This window comes from Rhinopithecus roxellana, chromosome 9 (genome assembly GCF_007565055.1).
Source record: "Rhinopithecus roxellana isolate Shanxi Qingling chromosome 9, ASM756505v1, whole genome shotgun sequence".
Classification (NCBI taxonomy): Eukaryota; Metazoa; Chordata; class Mammalia; order Primates; family Cercopithecidae; genus Rhinopithecus; species Rhinopithecus roxellana.
In genome coordinates this window covers 83,621,903-83,641,579 of record NC_044557.1, presented here as the reverse complement: position 1 = coordinate 83,641,579, position 19,677 = coordinate 83,621,903, and the positions used below count along the sequence as shown (strand labels likewise).

General features: G+C 37.2%; 1 protein-coding gene across 1 annotated transcript in view; it reads right to left on the bottom strand.

The window, feature by feature from the left end:
* Nucleotides 1-913: 913 nt before the first annotated feature.
* COLEC10 (collectin subfamily member 10) overlaps nucleotides 914-19,677 on the bottom strand; it is a 39,020-nt gene continuing 20,256 nt past the window's right edge. Inside the window, exons 2-6 of the mRNA XM_010357791.2 lie at nucleotides 17,259-17,330; nucleotides 15,787-15,858; nucleotides 4,834-4,887; nucleotides 3,352-3,447; nucleotides 914-1,452 (exon numbers count right to left, since the gene is read on the bottom strand). Of these exons, the coding sequence (XP_010356093.1) occupies nucleotides 1,061-1,452; nucleotides 3,352-3,447; nucleotides 4,834-4,887; nucleotides 15,787-15,858; nucleotides 17,259-17,330 (686 nt within the window). The 3' untranslated portion in view covers nucleotides 914-1,060. The remainder of the gene's footprint in view (nucleotides 1,453-3,351; nucleotides 3,448-4,833; nucleotides 4,888-15,786; nucleotides 15,859-17,258; nucleotides 17,331-19,677) is intronic.

Genomic DNA, 19,677 nt, shown 5'->3' with positions numbered 1-19,677 from the left:
ATCTCCAGTAGGATTTTTAGCACATATATTTATGAAGAGTAAAAGGCCTCCCATGAAATGTCACCATGAGTGATATGTTAGAGGCAAGGACGAGGGGGCCTGGAAATGATGTTGGTAGCACTTTGAAGCTTCCAGAATTTTCTTAAGGCTTCACAAACTCCTTCCCTCATTCCCCATGCCTAAGGTGAATAAAATTGAGGCAGGTAAACCTAAGATAAATAAAAATGAAGTTAAGTTAATAGCAGTGGTAATTTAGCAAGAGAACTATAACTAATATTGTTTGTGAACAATTTCCCATTTTTTTCCTTTTGATTTCAAGAGTTCCATTTTTCTTACATCAGAGTGTGACTATATAGGGGCCTGAGATTAAGGTGTGGGCCTACAGAAAGGGGTCCAAAGCACCTACTTGTTATATGTTAGTGAAATTGGTAGATCAGAAGCACGAAAACAGTATTCATCATTCCACATGGTCTGAAACAAGACACAAAGCTAGAAGTCCCCCATATAAAGGTTTGGGGTTAAAGTATTTCTACGTCTGTGCCAACAAGGAGAACTTCCAAGTATAGCCATGGCCATAGGGTATGACTGGTAAAAGATCTGGGCATCTTGGATTCAAGGATCTTATTATTCCTCGCAGAAAGCACTTCTACATGTCTGGCTTTGGGCCAGGGCAGGTTAGCCTAATCATCAATAACCTTCCTAATCATCACCAATAAACTGGGCAGTTATCCACTGGGATAGACACAGAGTGCTCTAGGGAGAAATGGTAGAGCAAATACCAAGAGAACAACTCATTTGACATATAGTGCACAATTAGTAATTAAAATTCTCTCTCAAGACCCATGTAACCTGGTAAGCTACTAGGTCAATAACATACCATGTATGAAAATATGAAAATCATCACAAAAGAGCATGATGATGGAGGCTCCATACCTTAGTTTAGCATTTCCTAGCTGTGTTGACTCAGATCAAATGTAGTATAATTAGGGAAAAAAAGGATGGATAATAATAACTATAATGATGGTCACAAGAAAATAGCAAATACGTAGGATGAGGGAAGTTACTTTTTCTTCTTGATGAACTCACAGACAAAGTACATGGTAAGATGGCACTCTGTGTCATTCCATCTGCCAGAGCTCAGCATCTCCACACAGTCCTCATGACCATAGGGGTCGCTGGGTTCCCCCTCATTCCAGTTGCTATAGTTCTGCAGTGGAGTGTTGTCTGTGAACACGTACTGTCCCTCCCTTTCAAGGTCATTCACGCCAATGAACACCCGAAAGAAGCCACTCTTGGCAACATAGTCAGCTATGAGTGTGTTGGCAGCTTCATCCTTGGGCATGGCTAGCATTCCACCCCGAATCCTGCAGTGGGTTAGGGATTCCCTGTAGTTCTTCTCTTCCTGCACGATGTAGTAGAATTTCTCTTCAGTTTCCCTAATCCCTGCTATCACTGCAGGGAGAGAAAAAAGGAGTATCATTATGTATCTCAAAAAGATAAAAGGCAATAGAATTATATGATATTGCCAGATTTACATTTATTTATTCAATATTCAAGAATTATTTTTCAAAGCCCTATTATGAGGTAGTCACAGATTTAATCACCCCCACCTCTAGTTATCAAATAGAGAACAAATATCTACAGTTTGTTCTCCCTTCCTTTTCTCCTCAACTTCTCACACACCTGGCCAGCACAAAGTTGACAAAGACGTGTTACGTGAACTTTCAGCCAGCCCATCTCATACTATCTTTCCCAACAGTGTTGATGCTTTAGCTCTACTTGTGACCACACAAGCAGATCCTTCTCTCTTGTACTTCCATGCCTTTTATGCCTAGATAGTCTTTCCTACCTGGCAAACTTCTACTTATCCTTTAGATCTCAGTGGAAATGTATCCCCATATAAGAAGTCTTTCCAATGCGCTTGTGTAGACATGGCAATCACTCTTCCCCGTGTTTCCATTGCCCCTTTCACTTCCTCCTTCTAGCACTCAACACATTTTAGTCTCATCGTTTGTCTGCATTTCTCTCCTACTTACCTGTGAATGTCTTAAGGACAATGACCATGTCTTTGACACTCTTTAGCTTCAGTGCCTGGAATACTTATGGGAATGGTAAATGCTTATTGAAATGATGTAGGAATAACACAGATGTTTGTCCACATTGGACCAAATTCCTGCGCTGTGAACATGTACATGAATTGAGTTTGTCCATATTTCATTTCCATATTTGGAAATGAACATGTACATGAATTGAGTTTCTCCATATTCATTTGTCCAGGTACAAGAGGAAGAATGTATGTTTTGGGTGTCAGGGGCCTCTACATATGCATTTTAGGATCCATAACTTTAATTCACAAAGAAATCTATGACCACTAAAATGTTCAGAACTATTACTCTATGTTCTCACTGTATGGTCTGTCTTATTCATGACAGTTTAAGTCATATCAGAGACAGAATCTTCAGTACAGATTATAACTAGAGTTATAATTAGTGTGGTTAGTTAATATCAAGTATTTCCTTTGCCTCTAGTGTTACAAGATGAGGATGAACATGAGACAGCATCTATGTGATTCCAACAATGTACAACAAATATAGCTGAGTTACAGTAAATGAAAGTATATGAAAAAGAAACCAATTTTAACTGTAATTATAATAGTTACCTTATTAATACCATTTCAGAAGAAAATACATAAGCCCTTTCCACTTCAAGGGCTTTTCTGATAACTACTATTAAAAAAAATGGACAAGGGATAACAAAAATGACCAGTATTGGAAGTTGCAAAACAGATAAACACATTATGTTTGTATTGTGGATAGAGGAATCAGAGAAGCGTGTAATACATTCCTACTCTACTGCTCATTAGGTCTGTATCATGGGCAAGGTACTTCCTCTAAGCTTTAGTTTGATCATAGTATCTACATACTACATAAACAACTATGAGAACTCAGTGAGATAATGCTAGTAGTTGTGCACTATTCCATGCACTCAAGAAAGCAGCTACTGTTATCATTACCTCTGTTTTCTGAGATGCTAGTTCTGTCTGACTCTTACTGTCTCTTTTTATTCTTACAGCAAAGCTTGCCACACTCTGCTCTTTTCTCCATTCTCCTCACCTAAGAAAGTCTTTCTCTTCCCATAAGCAATGCACATACATATAAATATATGTAGTGGACTTGAGGTATCCTGGGGGAGTCTTAGTGGATAATTAGCAATTTGGAAGACCCTTAAGCTGGTGACACTATCTAAATAGCCCTTTGTCCAACCCAAGATATTTCCACCTAAGAGTATTGGAATTGTAGTGTTGATAGAGATTTATCAATAGATACATAACACAAAAGAGAATATGTTCACCATTCTTGACAAATTTCATAGATGTCTTGAGCCGAGCAATACTAATATCCAGTTGTCCAACAAATTTCCGGTATCTTCCACAATCACAGACGGTACCTTTTAAATGACAAAAACTGTGAATTCATGTTGAAGTACATGCAGACCAGTGGAAAGGAACATTTGCTCTCTTTCCAATATTCACTATCGTTTTCTAGTCTGGTTCTACATATCTGTGAATGGCTATACTTTAAACCTTTTATTTAAAATAGGGTTTCCAATTTACATTATTGATAGAATTTCCAAAAATATCTTTGTAAATGTTCTGAATGAACTATAAGACAATTCTAAACTAGATTATTAAAAAGAAGAATACATACAACAAACCACTGCATACACATTTTGGACCATTTGGCATTTTCTTTGTTGAACACAGAATGTGTCTGCCCAATCTCAGAATAAAATTTTTATAGCTTTCTTGAAACATATTTCCTGCCAGTGTTCTCTTGTGTTATTGCATTATTCACTAGATGACAGTTTTTCCAAGACAGAAGAAACTTTTCACGATTAAATTAAATGTTAATTCTAATTATCCATTTAAAATACAGCTTGCATGTTTCAAGGACAAAGTTTAAATCGTATAAATAGATTTGACTTAAGTTTGTAAAAGCCAGCTGCCCAGTTTGTGGATTAACTATGATTTTAATGTGTCTTTCATTCTTCTTTGCTCACCTACCTTTTCAACAACCAGCAAATATTGCTGTGACAGAGAGGGAATTACAAGGAAACTGATGTAAAATTCAAATGATTCCCTTTTTCTATTTAATGGCTGTTGTACATAAACATTTCAATTTTTTTCTCCTTTGGTAGCTTGAAAATTAAAAATAATTTTATTAGCCAAAGGAAAAAATACGGCCTTATTTATCCATATTCATATGAAATATGAAGAACGTCAAACAGTTTTTAGAATTGTCTTCACCATACCCCTGTGAATAGAAAACAACTGAAATTACCAATCTTTCTTTCCCTGTGTAAAGCACTGGGAATAAAGCTCCAGGAGAATAACCCTAGATAATCTCCCTGGCCATGGAAAGCATGTACCATAACCAGGGGCCTGTCTGCATCAGGTCAGGCTGCTGCTGCACTCTGATGGCCAGTATTTGGTTGAGATGCTAGTGAAAGGCAAGGCGTGGCATGCTGAGGCAGGGCCTAGTGCCAGCTTTTCCTCTTGGCCCAGAAGAATTAGGCTGCTTCTTGATGGGCTGGGCTTTCTTCTTATAGTAAGCATGGCAGGGATGAAACGTGCCATCATCCCCATCCCCAGGGCTTGGAAAGTCCCCAGCAGGGAGACAGGAAAGTCCCCTTCTTCCCTTTCTTCTAGCCTGAGGAAAATAAGGTTAAGCATACTAAAAGAACTCTTGATTTTCATTTAAAATATATTTATTTTTGAGATGAATAAATTTGGAATGATGCTAGAAATCAAAGAGAACATTGAACATATCATACCTGCTTTGCCTTTTTCTCCAGGTATTCCAAGCAAACCTTTTTCCCCTTTGTCACCTGAATAAAAACGATAGCAACCAAAATAAAATTAAATTAAAATAAAAGAAGAAAGGAAATAAGGAAGGAAGGAAGGAAGGAAACAGGGAAGGAAGGAAGGAAGGAAACAAAGAAGGAAGGAAGAAAGAAATGGAAGGAGGACAGAAGGAAGGAAGGAGGGAGGGAGGAAGTTAAGGAGGGAGAAAGGAGTGAATTCACATCTAGAGTCAAAGCAGTTTTAAATTTTATTTGCAATATCTACAACTAATATCTCTAATATCTCTTGGTTTTTATAAATAATGTGATTTTCAATTGGCTACACAGGCACAGCTAATTAAATGAGTCATAATTTATTTAGATTGAATATAGAATTCCAGCAGGGTTTGTGAGAAGCATTCGAATTTGTGTAACCTATCCTACTAATACTTTTTTAATAACGTGGCCCTCTGAACAAGGCTAATACAATTCTCAGCATGTTTTCAATTTTAAAAATATCATTGTTTTGTGAATCTCGATCAATTTGTTAGCACACTGCAGTGTCTTTGGACTTATTATGCCCCAAGTTATTCCAAGTGGCTTTGCCCTTGGATTTCCAAAACAAAACAAAACAGAACAAAAAACACATGTATTGTGCTTTTTCAATTTAATTAGACAAATATTTACTATTTACTTACTCTATGAAAAACAAAAGACTGGGTACTTTGAAAGGATATACAGAGACATGACTTCAACCTATGACTTGAAGGAGTTTACAATTTTTAGAAGTGAAGTGATGTATGCAAATACTAATAATGCAAAGTCATGTCAAATATATTATACTGAAACAGCAACCTTGGTACTTTCCCTCTCTGTACTTCTTTATATGTAACCATTTTCTCACTCGCAGGTATCCACAAAATAATTCTTAGAGAAGCAGGATTTTTAAAGCAGAGAGAAAGAATAAAACACGTTAATTTTTTTTCAACTTCAAAATAAGCTCTTGAGGCCCACATCAGACGCAATAATTGAAAGCAAAAGCTTTTGATTTTCAGGAAGAAATGTTTGGCTGAGGTTCTTGAGAATCAAAAGGGAAGACCCTGACAGAAGTAAAATAGAGTTTATACTTCAATAGTGATCTGGAAAAAAAGAATAAGAAAGAACTCATGAGGGATAAATACAGGATGAAGGTCACCTAGGCTAGGTGTATGGGGCTTACCCTCACAGGAATGTGGTGTGGTCAGAGAATTGGTTATATGGCCCAAGGGGACAATGCAAAAGGGAATGGTGTTGGTATTAAGGTTCTGCCAAGCCTCATCTTTCACCAGAAACAGAGAAAAAGTGAAAGCCACTCTAAAATCCATAGGGTGCCCCATGTTGTGTGCACTGAGGACACTCATTGGCTTTTCTCATCATTGTCTGATATGTACTTTTCTTTACATAGTTACTCTTATCATTCAGAAGAAGGCATGCCTGCTGGGGCCCCAAGGATTTGCTGAGCCTTCTAAACTGAGCCATGTGGACACTTTTCTTTAGAGTTGATGCCAGTCATTTGTGTGCGCCCCAAACAGAATGTGGGGGTCCTTGAAGGCCAGAATACAATTTACACATGCAAGAGGAAGGCTTGGAACTTGTACTTGGAAGAAACGAGACAATGGTGAAATCTATACCAGTGGAACATGATACATATTGTGAGAAAGACATTGAACAGAGAGATAACATATTCTGAGAGGAAGGCAGAAGAGACAGTGCTTCTAGTGGAAGAGTAAAGGAAAGCTTAGCATTTGAGCTTTGCTATGAAAAGCTTCAGCAACTGAATGAAAGTGGGAACAAGGTCAGGTTCAAGGTACAGCAGAGGATATAGTTGGGCATGAACATATGTCAAATGCCCTACTCAGTAATATCAATCTGCTCACACCTTAGTTATATCCTGCAAATTCCTTACTTCTCTTATATATAAGTTGGAAAAAATAAGAATAGATTTTGAGATATTAATGGAAGAAAGGGAATATACATTTTACTAAGTACCCATCAATCATCAAGTACTATTCTGGATACCTTATACATATTATCACATTAAATCCTATGAACTAAGTGTTATCATTGTCTTTATTCTACAACTTGAAGAAATTGAGGATCAGAGAGGCAAAATAACTTGCTCAAGGACATCTAGCCATTAAATGGCAGTGCTCGTATTCCTGCCCAACCATTTCCGACTTCCCTTTCATGGTGCTTCCAAATGAGTTAACCAGTGGTTTAATGAAAAAAAGCAAGGTGTTTGAAAAATGTTATCAAAATTTGCAAAGAATAGCAGTCCTCATCACCATCAAAAATATTGTGCACTTAAAAGATTGTATGACTATGGGTTTAATGTTTTGATTTTTTAAAACATTATCTTTTCTGCGCATATGAATACCTTTTAATTCAACATAGATGGAATGTTGATTCCAGTTATGCTATGATCCTAGTTCTGGGCTAAGCTTTATAATGGACACAAAAGAAGCATAAATCGGGTGCCTTGGGCAAATGATGGGCTTTTAAGGAAAGCAAAACACACGTAAGAGAACAAAGAGATGAGACACTATCATGTACTAACAGAGTGAAGTAAATGAAAAGCCTGGCAGGAATTCAGAAAAAGAAAAGATGGTGTGGATCAGAGTGGAGAAGGCTTCACTGAAGCAGTAGCCTTTAGCTAGAACTTAATAATATAGAAAACAGTTTCTTGAATTGGTATGTGACCTCTTTTTTTGAGAAGATGTAAACTCTGTGACTGCTTTTCAGTATTTTGACATGAATTCTTTTCATTTCACGACAAATGGGAACACCAAAGCAGTGTGGTGCAATGAAAGATCACGAAAGCTCCCCAAAATCAGGGTTTGAATCCTGGCTTTGCCACTTACCGGCTACACATGGACAGGTTACTTTTCTCTAAGCCTCCTTTTCTTTATTTTAAAAGCAGAAATAATTAGCATCTAAAATTATGAGATCATTAAGGAGAATAAATTAGGTATAGTAATGTTTTCTTATAATGGAATCAGCACTGGGCTTGACTTACAGAGAATGCTCAACCAATGTTAACTTCTGTTTCCTGAATCTGAGTTACGGTAAAGGAATGCATGCCAAGTACCTAGCCAGCTTATGGAAGATTTGAGCTTAGAATATCTACTTCACCAAAATAAATTGTGATTTAAAGTCATCCAAAAAACTGATTTTGGTCCATGAGTGGGACCATGTCTGTAATAACTGTCCGAAAGTGGAAGAATTAGAGGTCACATTCAAACAAACAAACAAAAAAACATAATGCTTTCAGCGTAAATGGATTATTGACCTTAAATAAAAGCATTTATTTTGCTATGAGATGGAATTTACCTATACTAAATCACTATTATTTCTTATTCCTAAAATGAAATATTGACATCTAGAAAGCTACCCTATCCATGCGAGTGACAACGTTAAGGTCAGCCTAGAAAGTTGAGATTAATCTGAGTCAGTAAAAAATTTAGAAAGGCAATCATACAAATGAGGACAATAAATTTCGAAGTACAGATTAAAAATGAAATTAATCCAAGCGAGCTGGATCATTGTATCTCCATTTTAAAAAATTCCAGGACATGCTCACAAATTTGATGGCATATCTCTAGAGGAGGAGAAAATCTTAGTAGCTAATGGTGGAAATCGATATTAAGGAAAAGTGGTACTTACAGGAATACGGAGTAGTAAAGAGAGACAAACTGTAAAAAGTAGTAAGTTTTATTAGGCAGTTTTTCATGCTTAATGCAACAAACATCGAGAAAGTGTCTATAATATATAATAGGCATTAAGATAAATAATGCTAGGGTTAAATACTAGGGTCCCGACAGAGCTTATTTTATTTAAACAAACAAACCCAGTGAACTTTTCATTCATTTGTTCTCCCAAGAAGTTCAGAGTCTATGAGGGGAAACAGAAGCTAATCAGATATGACAGTGAGTACAGTGATAAAGGCATGTATTAGGTGCTATATACCCGAGCCTTACCGGAGGAATTAGCATGAAGTAAATAAGGTTAGTTAACCCTATCATTTCCAGACTATTACTTTTTCAACATTTCTGGACGTTCATCCACTTTGGGGCTCAGCTAGTCATACTAAAAACTCTTGAGCCTTACTTGTCTTCATCATCTACTATGTTCCCAAGTTATGTAGTCTTATTGTATTCAAGGATTAAGACTGTGTTTAAGATCATTAGCTTTAACTCTTCTAGATGGAATCCCATCAAGACTTACACATCTAAATCCAGGGAAGTGCAAATCTAGAATGATCATTAAAAAAGAAATTCTTCAATTCTGGACTTATTCATGGCAGCGACTTACCTTCTCCCTCCACTTCTGCTATCTCCACAGAGCAATACAAGACATAGATGAGATCTTAATCACATTTAGCATAGCTGCATCTCAAAAATTCTGAAGTCCAACATCCCACTTTCTGGCTATACCTTTCTGTCTCTTTAATCACTGGTTTAAAGAAGTTGATACAGATAGGGACAGATCCATGATGCATTTTATCTGAAGCTTATACAATTTGAAGGGACTTCTTTGAAAAAAGATATAAAATTAAAAATGGAAAAGTGGTTGTAAAAATGAATGTCTATCATAAGAAATAAAAACAAATCACTAAATTTTAAAAGTAGACCAATGACACATTACAAAATTCACTAAACATCATAATATTTTAATCAATAAATGAATTATTGTGCCTTGAAAATGCTTTTATTCATAATTATTAGCTATGTATGTTTGGCTGCATTCATATTGCTACTTTATATGTCCACACATTTCTAATATCATTTTTAAGAGATGATAGAGGGATAATGTAGTCAGATAATAATCTTTCCCTTAGCACAGTTAACCAAAAATTATTTTATTAAACTTCGCTTACTGAAAAAAACCACAAAGATAAGTTTGCCAACACAAAGATTCAGCTTGATGACTTTGTACAGAATGAAATACCCATGTAACCAATACCAAGATCCTCAAGCAGCCGCTTTTGTGTCATCTGCAGATTATTATAGCCCTCCTTTCTAAAGATCACCATACTGACTTAGAACTGTGTTACAAGTTTTCAAGCTATAAATTTTTCATGTTGTTGAAATTTCTATAAATAGAACCATTTGGCATATAGGTTTTTTCTGTATAGAATATTTTCCCCAATACTGTGTCCATATCTTCATTCATTTTTTTGCATATTGAAATAGCATATTTATTTCCATCGTATGGTGAAGCAAAGTATGAGAGTTTCAGTTGTTCCACATCCTTGTCAACACTAGATATTGTCAGTCGTTTTTATTTTAGCCATTTTGGTTAGTATGCAGTACTATCATAGTTCAGTCAAATTTCCATCACCCTGATGAGGTTGACACTTTTTAATATATTTATTGATCATCTGAATATGTTCTTTTGTTAAGTGACTGTTCTTTTGACCTTTTTTATTCTTTTGGGTTGTCAATTATTTTTCTTACTGATTTGTATAATCTCTTTGTATGTTTTACATATAAGCCCTTTATTGAATACAAAGGTAGCACATAGCCAACTCTGTGGTTTCCTTTTTTGTTCTCTGAGAAGTATCTTTTAATGAATATAAGCTCTTTATTTTATTTTATTTTTGAGATGGAGTCTCACTCTGTTGCCCAGACTGGAGTGCAGCAGCGTGATCTTTGCTCACTGCAATCTCTGCCTCCCTGGTTCAAGTGATTCTCCCACCTCAGGCTCCCAAGTAGCTGGAATTACAGGCATATGCCACCATACCCAGCTAATTTTTGCATTTTTAGTAGAGATGGGGTTTCGCCATGCTGGCTAGGCTGGTCTCGAATTCCTGATCTCAGGTGACCTGCCTGCCTCGGCCTCCCAAAGTGCTGGGAATACAGGCGTGAGCCACTGCATCTGGCCAGAAGTTCTTTATTTTGACAGACTTCAATTTGTTAGTTTTTCTTACATGGTTAGTCTTTGTCATATCCTGTTTAAAAATGTATTGGTTACCATAAGATCAAAAATATAGACCTCTATATTAACTTCCAGAGGCATTATTGCTTTACCTTTCAAATTTAGGTCTCTCAGATTTGGGTTTACCACCAAATTTAGATCTATAAACCATTGATTTTAGGTACAGTGTTAAGTATGGGATCGAGATTATTATTTTTATACATGAATAACCAATAACGCAGTACTATATATTGATTAGCTTGTGACTTCCATTACAAAATAGTATCAACTTTGCATAAATCAAGTTTGGTAGTCTGTTTCTGGATTCTTCCTATTCATTCATTTGTCTGTCTCTTCATGAAATTACACTATTCTAATGATTTAGTTTCCTAATCAATGTATAAACTCAAACTCAGTAATTTAAGTCTTCTACCTTTGTTTTTATTTTTCATTTTTTCAAGATGGTCTTGGGTATTCTTGGTCATTTTCATTTACACATACATTTTGATTTGGCTTATCAATTTCTAAAAGAACACTTCTAGGATTTTTTTTTTTTTTTTTTTTTTGAGATAGAGTCTCACTCTGTTGCCCAGGCTAGAGTGTAGTACTGGGATCTCGGCTCACTGCAACCTCTGCCTCCCAGGTTCAAGTGATTCTCCCACCTCAGCCTTCCAAGTAGCTGAGATTACAGGCATGCACCACCACACCAGGCTAATTTTTGTATTTTTAGTAGAGATGGGGTTTCACCATGTTGGCCAGGCTGGTCTCAAACTCCTGACCTCAGGTGATCCATCTTCCTTGGCCCCCAAAAGTGATAGGATTAAAAGCATGAGCCACCACGCCTGGCCCACTTCTGGGATTTTGATTGAGATAGCATTGAGTCAATGGATCAATTTGGGAGAGAACTGGCAGATCAACAATATTGAGTCTCTGAACCCATTAACATAGTTTTACCTTCATTACCTTAGATATTCTTTAATTTCTTTCATTATCATTATGTGGAGTTTATTGTGGAGGGCTTGTAACTTTTGTTGGATTCATTCTTACATATTTACTTATTTTGACACTATTATAAATGGTCTCTTTTTAAATTGTTTCTATGTAGAAACAAAATTGATTTTTGTATATCAAGCCATCTAAAAAACGTATCAATACAAATAGATTATCTATAGATTCTTTTTTACTTTCTAAGTATACAATCATGTTCTCCACAAATAATAATGCTCAAATTCCTTTATTTTCAATTATTATGATTTTTATTTTTCTTTCATTTTTTGCTGTGGTTAGAACCTCATGCATAATGTTGATTAGAATTGCTGATAGAGGGCTATGCTAATTTAATTCCCAGTCTCAGGAGTTAAGTGTTCAGTATTTTATTATGGAGTATCATTTTTAAGTAGATTTTTGTTGTTGGTGGTATTCCTTTACAAATTATGTTTATTTTTATTTCTAATTTGCTAATAGTTTTTAAAAACATGAATAGGTATAGGTTTGATTAAGTGTTTTCTGAAGTAGTATTTCTGGAGTTCTAACTGGGAATATGGGGGCATTTCCTGGGTCACTCCTCTTTGACAGGCCTTGAATATGAATCCAGTTTCAGTAACTTTCTGCTCAAGCCTCTTAGCCACTTAGGGCTGCCCCACTTACGAACTGGTGAATGACTTGGAAGGAAGGAAGTACAGAATGCATCACTTGCCTTAGTATGATTCCCTTCTCCTCCAGATCATGGCCTCTAAAGTTCTATTCATTTTGGTTGCATTGTCATACCTTCAAATATGTATTTAAATTTTTTTTTGGACCCAGCTAGTCACATTTAGCAGAAGGATTAATGTAAGGCAGGCAAATCCCTTATGGCCTATAGCAGAAGTCTGAATTTTGTCTTTATTAGTAGTAGTGTCAGATTTTTCTTTCAGCATTATAACTTGTTATTGGTAATATATGTCAATTAATAATATTGTCAATCTTAAGAATATACTCTATAAAGTAGTTTTCATATATAAGCTGTTAGATTTGGAAACTTTTTTTTCCACAGACTAGCTCTGGCCCTGTATATTTCAAACATTGCTTCTTTTCCACAACCTGCACATTTTGTGGGCTGCATGCCCCAGGACACATTGATATGATGATCTGAACTCTGGCTCAGCACTTTGCATCCTGGCTTTGGATAGAGCTGCATAGTCAGTGGTAGGAGTATTCTTGGAATCTATTTCTACACTGGAATTGCTAGCAATAAGTATAAATGGAAGTCACATCAAACTATGTAAAGATATCTCATTAACTCCAAACTAAACGTTTCTCCCTCAAGCTCCTCTTAGCTAGCTCCCAAGATTCTTGTATCCACTCCAAAACTGCCCAGTACAAGAAGGATGATGAGGGAAGCTGGAGCAGAAGGAGAGAGCAGTCTTAACCTGTGCTTTTTCAATGGGGCAATATCACTTAAGGATGCACAAGTTAGTTTTTAGGAGATGGAATTGTACACTTTTAAAAATATACGAAGCACAAACTTACACAGAATACCTAAATCAATATATCATCCATGGGTAGTATTAAAAATTCATGGGGAAGGGCAATTAGAAAAGAAATGTCTTAAAAGCCTTGCTAGGGGAGTAGTAACTTTAAAAAATGTTAAGGAGCACTATTTTAATCATTTGAGGTGAATCTGTCTTACTTCACAAATTTTATCGAGGTATATGACCATGTGAACCCATTGCTGTGGCTTTTATCTGCGTCTTGGGAAGGACTGAAACACGTGAGGACTCTTCATGGTAAAACCATCACAGACACACACTGCGCCAGGACTTCTGAACCACGGGAAGCTCACATGGCTCTTCCCCAGCTATAAGGATTTCAACCACAGGGAAATACACAATATAACCCACCAGATCAGAAACACCCATAGCAATTTCTCTTCAGTGGCACTGCCTTTCATCCCTGTCTCTGAATGCAGGCTGAAGGGAATATCTCAAATGAGTGAGTTGGAGAGTGGAGAAAGAGGGAGTACTGAGCCACAGGATGAGAAGAGAGAGGCCACAGCCTAAGCTCAGACTACAGTCTGTCAACCTGCCTGCAAGGACATACTGCTGGACAAGTAAGCCACATGCTTAGTTATGCAGATGCTCAAGCATTTACAAAAAGATGGAGGGTACATCAAGGCTACAGAAATTATATTACCCATGGGACTGAACTTCCCCTAATCTTTTTTTGTAGAAGCATCTCTTGCATCTCTCTCTAGTGCCTTTTGCCTATTTCCATAATGTTACTATTCTTCAAGACCTATGTCTGTTCTTTTGCATATCAATCTTGCCTTACTCTCCAATATGAGTCCTGGAGTAGTCATATTATTCAGTATTATAATTATTATTTTTTCTTTGAGATGGAGTCTCACTCTATCTCCCAAGCTGGAGTTCAGTGACATGATCTTGGCTGAATGCAAACTCTGCCTCCCAGGTTCAAGCGATTCTTGTACCTTAGCCTCCTGAGTAGCTGGGATTACAGCCATGTACCACCATACTGAGTTAATTTTTGTATTTTTAGTAGAGATGGGGTTTTGCCATCTTGGCCATGCTGGTCTCGAACTCCTGACCTCAGGTGATCCACCCGTCTCAGCCTCCTAAAGTGTTGGGATTACAGGCATGAGCCACTGCGCCGGGCCTCTAATTCTTTTTAAGAAAGTTCTATCTTCCTGAATAGTCTATGAATCTCTTGGAATAAAATTATATGTTCATTCAGTTTTATATCTCTAAACTAAGTAAAACAATGCTTGCTTAAATTATTGAATATGAGGAGCAATTAGAACCTGCTACGATTGTGGGGCTTTGTGAGATGAGGATAGGGAAGGAATGCTTAGACAATACAGAGGTGACTATCTCTGTTTTCTAATATTCAGGCTTTAATGATGTATAAGATCAGGGACAGGTGCGATGGTTCATGCCTGTAATCCCAGCATTTTGGGAGGCCGAGGTGGGAAGATCACTTGAGATCAGGAGATAGAGACCATCTTGGCTAGCACAGTGAAACCCCTGTCTCTACTAAAAATATAAAGAAACAGCTGGGCATGGTGGTGGGCACCTGTAGTCCCAGCTACTTGGGAGGCTGAGGCAGGAGAATTGCTTGAACCTGGGAGGCAGAGGTTGCAATGAGTCGAGATCCCACCACTGCACTCCAGCCTGGGTGACAGAGTGAGACTCCATCTCAAAAAAAAAAAAAAAAAAAAAAAAAAAAAAAAAAAAAAATCAGGACATGACTGAAAACAAATGGGTATCCGCATATATGCTCCAAGTTTCTATCCTGTTAGTAGATCAAGGCACAGAATTTTTGGTTAATCCACTCAGATTAAAAAAGAAAATTTTACTGTCCTCTGACTACTTTGTATTTTATTAATAATTGTGTATCATTTTGATCATAGCAAGGATTTTTAGCCAACAAGTAGATCCCAGGAGATTATTCAATATAAAGACTATCAGACCTTGATGCTTGATTCTGTTTCCAAAATCTTGTTTCATTTTTTTTTTGAGCTGTGAGATATATTGCTTATATACGGAAGAAAGAGAAAAACTATGAAGACAGAATTATTCATTTAAAAGAAGAAAAAGGAGACATTTTCATGATACAAAACACCTTAAAACAATTAAGGGTATCCTTAATTTGCTTTATTTATTTATTTATTTTAGAGACAGGGTCTTACTCTGTCACCCAGGCTGGAGTGCAGTGGTGTGATCATGGTTCACTGCAGACTCAAACTTCTGGGCTCAAACGATCCTCCTATGTAGTTGGGACTATGGTTGTGTGCCACCATGCCCAGCTAATTAAAATTTTTTTTTCTTTTGTAGAGACTGGGTCTTGTTCTGTTGTGCAGACTGATTTTGAATTCCTAGCTTCAAGGTATCCTCCTACCTTGGTCTCCCAGTGTTGGGATTACAGGTGTGAGCCATTGCACCCAGCCTCAATTTGCTTTGAATTGCTACTGGAGAATAGTAAGATGCAACTTACCCTTCTTGCCAATGGGCCCAGTCTTGCCAATATTGCCCTGATCTCCTATATCACCCAGTTCTCCTTTAATTCCTGAAAAGCAAACATGTTATCTTTTTATCATAAGGTTTTATCTTCCCTTGAAACGTGGCTAATGTGATATTCACTTGAAAGAAATACCAAAAAGTGTATCCTTCTGCCAGTGATAGCTAGTATATATCCCGTGCTCTATTGTCTAGTTTAACAGACTTATAGTGTATGTATTAAAATTAACATGTGAGTGCTATGAATATATACTATGGACATGATGATATTAAAATACTTGCTGATGTAGTCTTTCTGGAAGGACTATGGCAGAGGATGTTTAGAAGAAAGGTTAGAGAAGGGCCGGGTGAAAGTATTCTTGACTCAATTCTGGTTTTTTTCTTCTTTAGTTACATTCTGTCTTCCTTTTGGAATTCTATTTCTTCTCTCTTTTAAAACAAGATTTGACAATCGTGCCACTTAAAAACAGGGCGGGGAACGTGCAGTCATAAAACCTAATGATCAAAGAAACATCAGACATGGTCCTGCTGAATTTTCTTTCAAAAAACTACGGTCAGGAATCACTGAGCTCTTCCAATATTATTTCTTTTTATAAAGATCTAAAAAATATGCCAATTAAAAATCTTTATTTTCTAAGAATATTTTTGTAATTGACATTCATATTTATAGACAGGTTTAAGTCAGCATTTCCCAAACTGAGGTCTTACAGGTCTGTGAATCTCTCTTTCTTTTAAATTATTCAAGATTTAAAAATAAGTGGTCTAGGGCAGCCCTCTTTTCGCAGTTGACGAGAAACATTTTAAGTGTTCAGAAGGTGCACACAAACACATCACAACCCAGAAGCTATATTTTGGTAAGGCCAATGCCCAGCTTTGTGAGTGAAGATACTTCCGAATCACCTCTGTGTTACTCTCTTCATGTTTAATCCCACTTCTCCCATACCCCACCATTTCCCCACTGTGTTATTCTTTTGTATTATGAAAAGGGCGGGGTGGGGGGGGGGAAATTAAAGAAATAAAGAGATCTTGGGGAAAGATGAATAGATCAATGAATCAGGTAGCTCTTTTTGTTTCTTTTTATCTTCCTCCTTAAACTCTATGCCAGCTTAAAAAAAAATGCTGCTTAGCAGTGGCTTTAGAAGGGAGACACAGGTATGAACACAGCTCTGTAACACATCATTTCTTAATATTCTCAGAGACTGCTTTTCCCTGGGGCTCCCAGTGTCCCACACCAGCCAGCCCTAAGAATGCAACTTGAGAAACTCAGTCTTGTTGACAGGTAATCTCAGAGGGGCATTCAGATGGTGAGTTAATTCATGTGCGAAATATATTTCAGGCATTGTTGGGGCAGAGGGCATTATGAGAGCTGCTAATTTCCAGGGCAAGGGCCAGGAGAGAAAGAAGAGCAATTATGATATTAAAATGTCAGTTTCACATCATTTTAGTTACCTTTCGGCCCCACGCGTCCCACTTTGCCATGCTTTCCCTCTTCTCCTGGATCTCCTTTTTCACCATCATCTCCTTTTGAAACAGAAAATGAGACATAATGAAGCATCTCGAATAGTTACATGACCACATTCTCCCAGGGGAAGGTGGAGATGGTTACACTCCTTCCCTCAGCTCAGTGCTTGCCTCACAACCCAGCTGTGAGTATGGACATATGTTCACATGGACTTGACACTCAGGTGAAAGGAAGAAACTTCCAGTATATTTTATTTTTTACTTTTCTCCACATCCAACTCTATGTTTGAAGAAATATCCTTGTTGCCGAATTGAGATGTTTGGCCTGACAAATCTTTATTCTTGCTGTAGAATCTAGCAAATTCTTGATGGACAATAAACATAAAACTTACACACACACACACACATACACAGAGGTACACATAACTTATTACTCTCTGACTGCATGCTTGGGAACCCCAAAATTGTAGGCACGACCTAGGAAGCTAAGAACAGGAGACTAGGGATGGGGAAGCCACAAAGCAGTTTTCTGTGAGTGGCAACAGTCTTAATCATAGGCAACTGTAGCTCCAGCACTTTGAAGAATTAAAGATTGAATGAATGGTTTAATGAACGATGCCCAGACTGAGAATCAGGGGTCTTGGATTTTAATGTCATGTTAGTCACTGATGGGTTGAACATATCTTCAACAGGCCAGTGATTGAGTTTATTGACTTTGGACTAGGACAGATTTGACTGAAGTCTCAGCTCCACCACAAACTATCTGGAGAAATTTGAGTACAGAATTCACTTTTCTCTCCAGCAAATAGATCTAATAACACCTACTGGAGTGGGCTTTTAGGTAGGTCAAATGAGACAATAGACATAGAACACCTGGAATACAACTAGTGCTTAGCAATGATGGCTGCTGTTTTTGTTTCCTTTATGCTTCCTTTCCTAAATGTGGGGATAGTATCTGCTCTCCACACCTCACTCAGTTGCTTTAGGATCAACAAGGTGAGCATGTGAATGTGCTTTGAAAACAAAGAGCACAACATACACGATATTATGACCAGACACCTGCATTATCACCACAGCAATCTCAGGGCATGAAAAAGCCCTGTCCATCAGCAGAGGAAAGGAGGAGAAACAAAACCTTCTAAAGACAAAAATGAAGTTCTTGGGATTAGACAATTTGAGTGTGAGAAACTTGTGTTGTTCATTGATTTATCCAGGAAAAAAACACCACCAGAGATTTTCCCTCTTTTTATTTTTATTTTTTCTGAGTGCAGAATGTTGAGATTTTAAATGAAAGCAAGCACAATGTATGGAAGAGTTGGATTTCCAGGTTGTGAGATTGATCAGACATTGAAATACTTCACAAAGGAAGCTATAAATGCCTCCTAGGATGGTTTTCAAAAAAGAATGCACAGGTGATATCTGTGGTCAGACCAGAGGGGAGAATTAGGTGAACTAGATGACATTTTTCTTCTTTTTCTTTTCCTCCCTCCCTCCCTTCCTTCCTTCCTTCCTTTTTTCCTTCCCACTATCCTCCCTTCACACTATTCCTTCCTTCTTTCTCTCTCTCTTTCTCTCTTTCTTTCTGACAGTGTCTTTCTTTGTCACCCAGGCTGGAGTGCAGTGGTGTGAACACAGATCATTGCAGCCTCAACCTTCTGAACTCAAGTGATCCTCCTGTAGATGACATTTTTCTAGCTAAAGTTAACAGTGAATATCTATTGAGCAATTATAAAGTCAGTCAAGCACAAGCTAAGGACTTGACATATAGTCATCATAGCAATTCTAGGAGATGGAAACTCTTATTGCTCTATTTTATGAATGAAAAAAATGAGACTATGTGGTTAAGTTGCTTGCCTATTGTCATAGAGCTTTTTAGTAGTCAAATAGGATTCAACAACATGTACGTTTCTATCCCTCTAGAATCCTCATGGTACACAGTTGTATCTTTTGGCCTAGGTTCTGTGACTCTTAGCAGATAGTGGATTTTACAGAATTTGGCATTCTGTCAAATTGTTCAGGGAGAAGAGGGGAGTTGCAGAAAGAGTGATAGTTTTTGTTTCCTTTTATACAAGAAAGATAATGGGAGAAAAGAAAAAACCCAACTTATTCCTTAATGACTTTATTCACAGGAAGTGTTTCCTTGGGATAGGGATAGGGTAGCATAACTGAGACACCACTTTGCCATTCACTGAGGGACTTTGGGAAGTCCTTTAACTTTTCTGAGCTTTTTTTCATGCATTCATAGAATAGACAAAAATTACACTTTTTTTTTTTTCCCAGAGGGTGTTTAGCAAAGGTAAAGCTAGAAAAGTATTTTCCTTCAGGAAGTCCTTTCTAACACTCCCAGACTGGGTTAAATTCTCCCTCTAATTACCTTTGTGGCTTAAAAATAACACTTTAGACCAAA